Source organism: Ctenocephalides felis, unplaced genomic scaffold (assembly GCF_003426905.1).
Source record: "Ctenocephalides felis isolate EL2017-DRISC unplaced genomic scaffold, ASM342690v1 CF-g0.4_SCAFFOLD_03572, whole genome shotgun sequence".
NCBI lineage: Eukaryota > Metazoa > Arthropoda > Insecta > Siphonaptera > Pulicidae > Ctenocephalides > Ctenocephalides felis.
Genome location: NW_020539726.1, coordinates 35,193,200 through 35,205,916, shown reverse-complemented (window position 1 = coordinate 35,205,916; position 12,717 = coordinate 35,193,200). Strand labels below are relative to the sequence as shown.

Here is a 12,717-nt window from a genome sequence, read left to right as displayed (position 1 = left end):
TTCAAAATAATTTTTAAATATTAGCGTCGGAAAGGTTACCAATGATAAAACTAGATACACCAAAATATCGATGGATCCTTATTGCAAATCACTGATTTTCAGGACTCTTGCTTTGTACAAATATTTCTTTATGTTAAGTTAAATTTCTTTAAGCACAAAGTTTTTGAATATTTTACAAAAGTAGCAATTTTAGCAAAAAATGTAGAAACTTCTTATTAAAATCTGAAGACAAAACTATTTTTGAGGGGGCACTGAAAATTCTTCCAAATATCTTTAAAATCTTACTCGATTCTTTAAACATGACAAAAACATAATTCAAAAATCAATATTTGGATTCAAAAATGAATAAATTAATAAAAAGCATAGTAATAATATATCAAAATCTTGAATTTCAAATCATGCCAAATCAATTTAAAAAATATCCGTTTTAGATTTGCCTGGCACTTGCAAAGACTAATAATATTTATCGGGAACATTTATATGCAGCATGCGTTGCAATGGGTAAACTATTTATATAATTTATATTAGCTGCCACTTGCAACTTCTACATTCAGAATTATAACCGGGTCAACTAGTATATATATATATATATATATATATATATATATATAAATTTCTGTACGGGTGTATGATTCGATACTTCTCCTAAACGGTTATTCGGAGTTGGGAAACCATCCGCTTTGTTTGTGTTAACGTCAGACCAAAAAACAAAAAATGTGGTTTACCAGAGAGCACTTCAATGAAACGGATAATTTGCGGATTCACTTTCATTTACTTAGAGAAGTTCAACTAAAAGACACTTCATTTTTGTAATCGAAATAAATTCATTACTGTTGTGTAATAAAATCAAATTTTTCCTTTTCAAATATAAAATAAACAAAAATTTCTTCATCTTTCTCACGAAACCATCTGGTAGCGAAACGGAGTTCGTCGGGTTTGCTAGTATATATATATATACATATATATAATATATATATATATATATATATATCTAATAAAATAATATTTTTTTCACTTACCCCGAAGTGCTCTGTTGCTGAACCTCAGGCCAAGAAAGTCTCCGTTTACAAAACGCCAATGGAGGCAAAGAAGGTGAAGCTGAATTTTGGCCTCCCATCTGTCCCGATTGGAGGCCGCTCTGCATCTGAGAGCCTCCCAGGGAAGTTCCAGAAGGAGGCCTTCTGAAAGAGCCTCCGCGCTGGTGGAGTTCGCCGCATCGGAGAGGCGAACCTTGGGAGGCTGTTTCGCAGGAGGCGGTTCGGCGGCCGAGACCCGTCACGGTGGTTCCTGGAGGCGGTACTACTTTTGGGAAACCTGGAAAAAAAATAGATTATTATAAGCAATTGGGGAAAAAAATTCCATGCCGGTATCTCAAAAACAAGTAAAGTTAACAATATTTGCAAGTAGAGGGCAAAAGATGTATAACTAGCTATCACTTAGATTCTTACGACGTTGCTATCGGGAGATAAACGGCAATATTCGGAAAGACATAACAAAAGTATTTTCTTTTAGTCTTAGTTTTTTTCGATTTTATCATTATACTGTAATTCTTGTTGTTTGCGCTGTCCATAGACGGCGCTACTAATTGTAGCACGTAAATTTACCGACAGGTTTTATTAACTTCCCGTAGGGTAAGTTATTGTAATGGACCGTAAATCGAAATTGAAAATTTTTCACATTTCTCGACGTTTTGAAGGTTTCTGAACATTTTGGCATACCTCAGAAACAAAGGATGTGCGTGTGTGTGTGCATGTATGGATACAATTTTTCGTCCACGTTTTCGGGCGCACGGATTAACCGATTTGAATAGTTCAAAAAACATTCAATTTCTATTGATAGGGAGATGTGCTGATTAGTTTTTGGCAAAGGCAGGTCCAGCTGTTACGGAGATACGGAGCAAAGAGTGCCGAAAATACAAATCGAGTTTTTGAGAAATCGGAGCATCCGATTTGAATGATCCCAAAAACATTCAATTCGTAATGACGGGGAGAAGGGGTGATTAGTTTTTGGCAAAGGCAGGTCTAGCGGTTTCGGAGATACAGAGCTAAATGTGCAACAAATGGCAGTTTTTAAGAAAACTAAGCGTCCGATTTGAATGATTCCAAAAACATTCTGCTTGTTTTTACAAAATAATTGATTTTGGCAAAAAAAATTTGCTTCAAATTTTTCAAAAAATGATTCAGATTTTTATTTTAATTCTGTTCTAATATACTTTAAACAAATAATTTTAACTTTCCAATTTAGTTTATATTCTATTTTAAAACATTTAATATTCCTCGATCATTTCGTTACGGTACGGAAAGTTCCAGCAATTTGCCTTAAGGCACGATGCCATACACCCCACTAGTTTCTAGTTAAGATTTATATAAATATATGATATAAAAAAGATACAAACAGATTCATTGTCTTTTTAATTTCAAAGGTATTTTACAAAATAATTGCTACATTCTGCAATAAATGCAAAATATAAATTTCATGGGTATATTTTTCTCAGATATACCACTGTGTAAATAACCTTGATCTGGCATTTTGTCAGAAATATTCATCAACAGAGTTGGAATTAATTTTATTTATATTTGTTGTAAAATTCCTTCGGTTGACATAGTTTACTAATTATTTTTTGCACTGTTGTTTAGTTTACGAGACCTTAACATAATTTTTAACTATACTTTTTATAAGATGTATTGTTAATTTTAAGTTAGATTCAACAGTTTTTTTATATAACTCTTTATAAAAGCTTACACCTGAGTGGGGTAAAAAGAACCAACCCAACATTTACCATGGCAAAAGTATAAAAAATAAGATATAGTGAATAAAATAGTAAACTAAGTCAACAGAAGCAATTTTACAAAAGTTAGTTTTAACTCTGCTGATGAATATTTTTGACGAAATACCAGATCAAGGTTATTTACACTTTGTTATCTCTGTTAAAAATGTACCCATAAATGTATATTTTGCATTGGTTGCATAATGTAGCTATTATTTTGTAAAATTCCTTAAAAATTAAAAATGAGACATGGGACCTATTTCCCTATGTGGTAAAAAGAATAATGTGACAAATTTTTGAAAAACATACATTTCTACAATGATGAATTAGCTAGGAGTTTTACTGAACATAGTCAGATAGTTGTTTGTTTGATATGTGTTCTTTGTTATGATGTAATTGGTTTGGTTTTTGCAATATAATATACAATACAATACAATACAATTTGCAATTTATATAAAAAAATACATTTCTACAATAATCAATTAGCTGGAGGTTTTACTGAACATAGTCAGATAGTTGTTTGTTTGATATGTGTTCTTTGTTATGATGTAACTGGTTTGATTTTTGAAATATAATTGCTCAAAGTCAAATGGGAACTTTGTGCCCCGCTTTAAACGTTTAATTTTTGTATCCATTATTTTTGTGAAAACTAATATTTTATACACACACATTTTGTTCTCAGTTCATTTATTCAAATTAATCACGTTTATCTTTTATATATTATACATTTACACAAATAATTTATATTCTAGATATCTAGAATTTTACCGAAGGGTAAATTTACGTGCTACAATTAGTAGCGCCATCTATGGAAAGCGCAAACAATTAAAATTGAAGTAATGACAAAATCACTGTGCTTGCAATCTATTTATACTTCTTATATCTATTATAAAATTATTTTCCAAATATCATATTCAATTTTTGCTTAAAATTATAATTTTTCATTAATTTCCCAATTTTCAATGTTGCAATAACTAATTTAATGGCTTTTTAACAAAATGTCAGTATAAATTTGTGGTTTCTGTCGGCTTTAAAATCGACAATCAAATCCTTTTCATGTTCAACAAGGCCGAACAAGGACTCTATTAATTCGATAGAGTTTTGTCACAAACGGCCTTTGTAGCAAATTGATATTAGACGTAGAGCTGGTGGAAAAAGTAAATGAAAATGTAAAATATTTATTTTTTCTCTGTTTAACTTCATTTCTTACAAGGGCCTCAATTATATATCAGTATTAATCAGAAATTTATTTACATTTATATTTAATTGATAATAAAAAAAAATTATGACATTTTTTGTAGAATCTTTAATAAAAATATATTATGCATTACCAACAAACATAATAAGAGCTAATTAAGTTAACAAAATTTTTATTTTAACTTTAATTATTATTGCAATTGACAAAAAATTCTTTTTTGCTGCCATTCAGTTTCTACTACATTTTTTTTCACACTTGAATATTTGGCTTTTTTAATAATTTTATATTTCAAATATAAATCCCAAATGTTATTGCCCTGTGTTCAAATTTTAATTTTTTGAAGAATTAACGTTGTGCTTTTGAATATATTTGTTTATTTTTGAATTGGCCATAAATGTTTTTTTTTTAACTGTCAATATTTTTTTTTAATTTATAACTAATATATTTTGACTGTTAATTATGCTTATAATATATTTGTTATCTAAATCATTATAAATCAATTGTCCTAAAGTTTCCAGAAACGTTTTCTTACTGTCCAAATTAACTGAATTTCCTAAAATTTTAATACTTCTAATATGAACCGAAATTTCTAATATAGCCTATAACCTAAGTTGGATATAAATGCACAAACTGAGCAAAAAAAAATTAAAATCGGTTCATTAGTTTAGGAGTACATCGCGGACATACATCGTGACATAAACATAAAACAATATTTTTCCAAGATTTGTTTAGTTTTGAAATCGCAAAAAAACATTTGTTATTTAAACAATTACTAACTTTTTTCTGATTTATGACTAATGTAATATTTTAATTATAAATTATGATTTATATCTTTGGAACTTTGACTAAATCATCATAAATCAATTTATCTCACAAGTTTCTAGAAACATGTTCCAGAAACTGCTTACCTACTGTCAAAAACAACAGAAATTTCAAAAATTTTAATACTTGTAATATAAACTGAAGTTTCTAATATAGCCTATAACCTAAGTTAAATATAAATGGACATAATTAGCAAAAAAAATTAGAGATCGGTTCAGTAGTTTAGAAGTACATTCGAGACAAACATCTTGTTGTCATCTAAATTATTATATATCGATTTTCCTCAGTTTCCAGAAACATTGACAAGTATTTTCATACTGTCAAAATTAACTGAAATTTCTAAAATTGTAATATTTCTAATATGAACTTGGATTTATTATATAGCATATAACCTAAGTTTGTTATAAATGCACAAACTGAGCAAAAAAAAATTAAAATCGGTTCAGTAGTTTAGGAGTACATCGCGGACATACATCGTGACATAGACATAAATCAATATTTTTTCTCAAATTCGAATGTATAACATTTTTCTTTATATTAGCTATAATACTATTTTCTCACGTAACAGAAAAATATTTTATATTTATAATCTTATTATATATTATAACAATATTTATGTATATTTTTTACCACCGACTCCTTTACTACAGACAATCATAATGTAATTCTACAAACTAGGACGATACCTTTAATTCTGAATTCATTCTTTATTCTTTGCTAGAATAATTGCATTTTGTTTGAAATGAGCAAAATAAAAAAGCTCCATAAAATTAATTAAATATTTTAATTAAAAATATACGAACGCTTATGCAAACACCACGTATGATTTTCAATCAATATTTATATGAAAACTCACACTAAATATTTAAACTAGTAAAATACATTCTGTGGAAAAACTGCAATCGATGTATATTATTATGCATATATTAATATTAAATACTCTAGAATTTTCTCTCAGATTTTATTTATCGATTTTAGTTATTTACTTACAACTGTTTGTTGCACATTTCTTGAAAAACCAGAGAGAAAATATTTTGCAGAATTTTCCGCTTCGGAAAATAAATAAGTCTATAAGTAAATATATTTATATCAGAAAGAGTAATGAGCAAAAGTTCATTTAATCAAACCAATTAGTGAGAAAAGTTAATTAGTAGGATTCTGTTTCTGTCGTAATTAACGAGAAGAAATGTATTTGATCACAACTTTTCGGGCACATAATAATCCACTGTTATAAAAAAAAATTATTTTGAATAATATTCATGAAAATATAATATTTTAGTTTGTGAAATTATTAGTAAAAGCATCTCAGTTATAAAAAACAATATTTTTGCTTTTGTTTTCCTAAAAAAAATGGTTAATATAAAGAAAACACAATTATTTTCTGAATATACAAAAATATATATTAATAAGAAAACTTTCCGATAAAACTTGCTTCTACTAAAATGTTACAATGTTTTTATTCTATTTAATCAAACCAATTACTGAAAAAAGTTATTTAGTAGGATTTTGTTTTTGTTCGTAATTAACGAGGAAAAATGTATTTGATCACAACTTTTCGGGCACATAACAATCTACTGTTATGAAATTTTTTTATTTTGAATAAAATTTAGAAAAATATAATATTTTAGCCTGTGGAATTATTAGTAGAAGCTTCTTAATTATAAAAAAACAATATTTTTGCTTTTGTTTTCCTAAAAAAATTGGACTATAATGAGAAAACACAAATATTTTCTGAATATACAAAAATATATATTAATAAGATATTATTCCGATAAAACTTGCTTCTACTAAAATGTTACAATGCTTTTATAAATATAAATAAATATAAATATAAATAAATAAATATTCTATTTAATCAAACCAATTAGTGAAAAAAGTTAATTAGTAGAATTCTGTTTTTGTTCGTAATTAACCAGGAAAAATGTATTTGATCCCAACTTTTCGGGCACATAACAATCCACTGTTATGAATTTTTTTTATTTTGAATAATATTTTTGATAATAAGCAAATAATATTTTAGTGTGTGGAAATTATTAGTAGGAGCTCCTTAATTATAAAAAAACAATATTTGTGTTTCTGTTTTCCTTAAAAACACAATTATTTCCTGGATATATAATAATATAAATTAATACGAGAATTTTTTTATTAAAACATGCTTCTACTCAAATGTTACACTGTTTTTATTCTATTTAAGTAAAAACTTAATTCTATACGAGAGTTTAGTTTTAATGGAAAATGTAATTACATCTGGTTTGGAAACACCTGTTGCAGAGGAAAATTAGTATGAATTATTGATGATGGAAAATGGAGCTCACAAAATTAAATCATTTTCCCATGAACGAGAAAATTAAATAACTAGCTGCAATTAAATGTATGTAATTTTGACAAAAACTGTTTCAAAATATCATAATTTAGGAGTACAAACTACGTTATTGAGGAAATAAATAGTTAATTTAAAAAACATTTCGTGGTTATGTTAATGATTGCTCGCGATGTCGATAGATGGCGTTAGTGGTTTAAAAAGGTTAAATTTAGATTTTCACGACAAAACGTAATTCATTTCACAGGATAAGGAAATTAAATAACAAGTTGGGGACTGTGATTAAATAAATGTAACTTTGAAAACAAAAAACAGCCTAGAAATGTCATAATTTAGCAGTACAAACAACATGGTTAAGGAAATAGATAGTTAACTTGAACGGTATTTCGTAGTTATGTGAATAATTGCTCAAAATTAGTATGAATTATTGATGATACAAAATGGAGCAAACGAAATTAATACATTTTCTCATGAATGAGGAAATTAAATAACAAGTTGGGGACTGTAATTAAATAAATGTAACATTGAAAACAAAAAACAGTCTAGAAATGTCATAATTTAGCTGTACAAACAACGTTATTGAGGAAATAGATAGTTAACTTGAACGGTATTTCGTGCTTATGAGAATGATGCTTCGCGATGTCCATAGATGGCGCTAGTGGTTTAAAAGGGTTAAATCTAAATTTCCATCCCATGAATGAGAAAATTAAATAACAAGTTGGAGACTGTAATAAAATTAATGTAATTTTGAAAACAAAAAACAGTCTACAAATGTCATAAAGCAATACAAACAATGTAGTTGACAAAATGTAGTTCACTTGAACGATATTTCGTGTCTATGTGAATTGTTGCTCGCGATGTCCATAGATGGCGTTAGTGGTTTAAAAGGGTTAAATCTAGATTTTGACGACAAAACGTTAAACACTGACCAATGATCTCGAATAATAAAATCAATACGTTTTAAATGACCACATCGATGGCCAATGACGTATCAGTATTTGTGGCGTAACGCATTTTCGTTTCATAAAGAAACTTTACTTATAAATCCTGAAATTATAACCACAAACAATCTAAAATAGAAGAAAAACTAAATGGCAAAACTAAACATGTTAAAGCTAATTTGAAAATATTAATTGTTCACTTGAACGATATTTCGTGCTTATGTGAATAATTGCTCGCGATGTCGGTAGAAGGCGTTAGTGGTTTAAAAGGGTTAAATATAGATTTCGACGTCATAACCTCAAATATTGACCAATAATCTCGACCAAACATATCAACTTGTTTTAAATGACTACATTGATGGCCAATGACAAATCAGTATTTATGGCGTAACGCATTTTCGTTGCATAAACAAATTTTACTTATAAATCCTAAAATGACAACCACAAACAATCTAAAATAGAAGAAAAACTAAATAGCAAAACTAAACATGTTAAAGCTAATTTGAGAAAATTAATTGTTCACTTGAACTTGATATTTCGTGTCTATGTTAATGATTTTTCGCGACGTCCATAGATGGCGCTAGTGGTTTAAAAGGGTTAAATCTAGATTTTGACGTCATAACCTCAAACATTTACAAATGATCTCGACCAATCACATCAACTTGTTTCAAGTGACCACATCGGTCGCCAATGACGAATCAGTATTTGTAGCGTAACGCATTTTCGTTGCATTTTCGCAGACTGAAGAAATTTTTCTTAAAAATTTTGAAATGGTAACCACAAATAATATAAAATAGAACAAAAACTAGATAGTAAAACTAAGAATTTTAAAGATAATTTGTAAATATCAAATGTTAATATTATGTTAGAAACTAATAAAAATAAATCCTTGTCATTTGTAATAATGATATTTATCAGATTAAGTGATCTAGTAATCAAAAATATGGTTTTTCGCCATCTGATATCTTTAATGGAGTTTTTTTTCTACATTTTGTATCTGATAGACTATTAGTAGATTAAAGACAAGACCATCGAGGATAAATTGGATCCTTTCGAAATGCTAGAACAGCAAACACTATAGTCCATGGTTTTTTTTTATTGAAAGTGTTTGTGCACTTTAGAAAATCACTATGGATTTTAGATAGATATCATTCCTTCAACTTAACTGATAAAAAGGATAAAATTCTTCTGTCGTTAATTATGAGTATTTCCCAATTAGCTGAAAAAAACGACGTCGAATAACAAAGACACATCCGTTCTCTGTCGTATTTAATTTATATTATACATAAGTCTTTTTTGTTTCGTTGAAGGTAAAAAATAATCCTCTGTCCATGAAAAAGCACTTTTTTTCGCAGACAATACCTGCCCGTCGGCTTAACGGCTAACTTTGGGCATTTCTAAGACAAATTACAAACAAAAGCAAAGGAAAGTCATTAATTAATTAAAGCTCCTCATTCTCAGAGACTCAGGTGAGGGAAAAAATACACCGAGAGGAAGAGAAAAATACATCTATTATATTTGAGACAGACAAAAGTTGCCAGAGATTTTTTTCGAATATTGTATAAAAAAAAATATTATAAATTAATTAGATGATATCGAAACCAACGAATGCGTGTACTGGATCCTTTAATATGAAGTTAATTTAATCATTTCTCAAATTCTCAACATAACTTTACGTCTCTAATATAATATGTTCTAATACAATCCAACAGAAATATTTTTCTGTAAATTCATGTTGGTCTTTTTATTGCTATAATATATTTTGTGCAGTATAAATGGTCATATACACCAAAAATTACATAATAATAATGTTTTCTCGTAAAGTCACCAGTTTGTTACATAAAAGTGATATCATAATTCTTTTTATTTTATTCTATATACTTGAAAATTGTGCAAATGTCTATCTATTTGCCGTTTATCATAACAAAATAAGTTAGATGATGCAGTTATCATAAGATTCTTTCTTGCTTTGTTAACTTCTCATAGAGCAAGTTATAGTAATCGCAAAAAAATCGAAAATGAAAATATCTTATATATCTTTACGTTTCAAAGGTTTCTGAATATTTTGGCATACCTTAGAAAAAATTGATGTATAATGTGTGTATGTATGTGTGTGTGCGGATACAAATTTTCGTCGACAATTTCGGGAACATCGATCAACCTATTTGAACGGTTCAAAAAACAATCGATTCCAATTGATAGGGAGATGTGCTGATTAGTTTTTGGCAAAGGCAGGTCCAGCCGTTACGGAGATATGGAGCAAAGAGTGCAGAAAATATAAATCGAGTTTTTGAGAAAAAGGAGAATCTAATCTCTACAAAGTACTTATCTACATTATTTTAAGCAATTTTTAGTATTTTTAGTAATAATTTTCAGTATTTTAGAATTTTTAGTATTTTTGTATTTTTAGTATTTTTTAGTATTCTTAGTATTTTTTATTTATTTCATTATTTTCAATAATTTTAGTGTTTTTAGTATTTTCAGTATTTTACGTATATTAAGTATGTTTAATATGTTTAGTATTTTAAGTATTTTCAGTGTCTTTTATCATTTTTTAGTACCTTTTAGTGATTTTTAGTTTCTAGTATTTAGTTAATTTTAGTATTCTTAGCATTTGCATTTTGTTATCTATTTTTGTATATTAAAATATATTTAGTATTTCCAGTATTTTCAGTATTTTCAGTATTTTCAGTATTTCCAGTATTTTCAGTATTTTGCGAATTTTCAGTATTTTGGTAATTTTAGTGTTTTAGCATCTGCAGTAATTTTTGTATATTAAGTATGTTTAGTCGGTCTAGTATTTCCAGTGTTTCAAGTATTTTCAGTATTTTCAGTATTTCCAGTATTATCAGTATTTATACTAGTACAAAGTTATACGTCTAACACGTGACTCAAGGCTAATTGCTGGAACCTCCCGTACCGCATTTTAAAATTTTAAAAAGCTGAGAAAAGAAAAAATCACATTATATTTTTGAAAATTTTGAAGTTATTTGAACATTGTTGAAAATTTTATAAACATATGAAAGATTTGAAAAAAAAATTGCCGGTTTTAAAAATTAAGATTTTTTTACAAAATATTGAAATTTTTTTAAACGACATATATTTTTTTAAAATGATCCAAAAGACATTCAATTCTTAATGATGTGTAGAAGTAGTGGTTTTTCGCAAAGGCAGGCCCAGCCGTTTCGGACATACAGAGCAAAATATGCAAAAAATGTCAGTTTTTGAAAACGAACGGAGCATCCGATTTGAATGATTCGAAAAACATTTTGCTTGTGTTGACATCGAGAAGAAACAATTAGTTTTTGGTGAAAGCAATTTCTTATTTCAAAATTCCGATTGTTTTTAATTTCAAAAAAAAAATTTCTTGGGTATCAAAAATGATTCAGATATTAATTTTAATTGTAGACAAATAAATTATAAAAAATATAAAATTTTGGGTTAATAAATTCAAAAAATTAGCTAGAATAAGCACAGTCTAAGTGACAACTTGGTAGAAATGTTTTGGCAAGTGCGTTTATACTGTTTACGTACTGGAGAACTTTTCCAATTTTGTGAGAAACCTATTGAAAAATGTAAAAATGCCGCCAAGCTAAGCACGGTATAAGTGAAAATGTCGCACAGAATTATTTGCAAATGCGTCTAGACTGTGACTATACCGGAGCACTTTTTCAACTTTGTGTAAATAAGGCAAAATTTTTTTTTAAATTGAATTCGAAATGAAATGACGATTGTTAATGTTTCAGGAGATAAATTGATTTGTGATTTATGATTTACATTTGATTTGCTCAGATATAACAAAAGATAGCAAAAATAATGAAAGTTACAGTATTTGTAATGATATATTTGAAAACATTTAATATTTATTAAATATTTCAATACGGTACGGGAAGTTCCAGCAATTTGCCTCAAGGCACGGTGCCATACACCACTAGTTACCAATTAATTTCATTCCTCGCACCTATTTAATCATGTTTTTCCATATCGAAATGGAGTTCGTACAAACTTGGCAAATAATTTTCGTGTGAATTAGCACATGTTTATCTGTCGGAAATAATTCCGACCGAGTAATTAAACGTGCAAAATACTCGTATCTACATCAAAACGCATTACTTTGATTAAATTCGGAAAGTAATGACGCGAAAATATTATATAATATTTAATTAGTATAGAACGAGAGTTGGTTCACTGAGAAAATATTTTCAAGCCAAATCAGGGACCAATTTTGCAGCAAACAGAAAAATGTTATGGCAAGGCCATGTTAAGTTCTAACTTGCATACATTATGCTACTGAATCATACTAAATAATATCGAAATGTCAATGTATTTGCTGTGCATTCAGGCGTTTTACACATAAACTGCAACGTCACTCGTATGTTATGAAGCTGAGTCAGAAACACCCTGTTATCTAACTTCGTTTTTAGACGTTTGTGCGGTTTCTACGTTATGCTTTCTATCTGACAACCTGAGACAAACGTCTGACTGCACACCAACCGCATGGCTTTTCTTAATATTCAGTATGGAAAGTTCTTCTTAACATTGGTCTTTTATACTCAGAGTTGGCGGTATAAAAGTAATTCTACTCAAGTTTATATTTCCAGAGTTTTTTTTTCTAACAACCACAAACGGAAAGAATAAAAGTGAAATGAAATCCAAGTTATGATATCCG

The 12,717-nt window shown here is 28.2% G+C and overlaps 1 protein-coding gene across 1 annotated transcript in view; it reads right to left on the bottom strand.

The window, feature by feature from the left end:
• Positions 1–12,717, bottom strand: part of LOC113388417 — a 111,348-nt gene that overhangs the window by 86,295 nt on the left and 12,336 nt on the right. Inside the window, exon 2 of the mRNA XM_026625795.1 lies at positions 1,020–1,314. Coding sequence (XP_026481580.1) covers positions 1,020–1,314 — 295 coding nt within the window. The remainder of the gene's footprint in view (positions 1–1,019; positions 1,315–12,717) is intronic.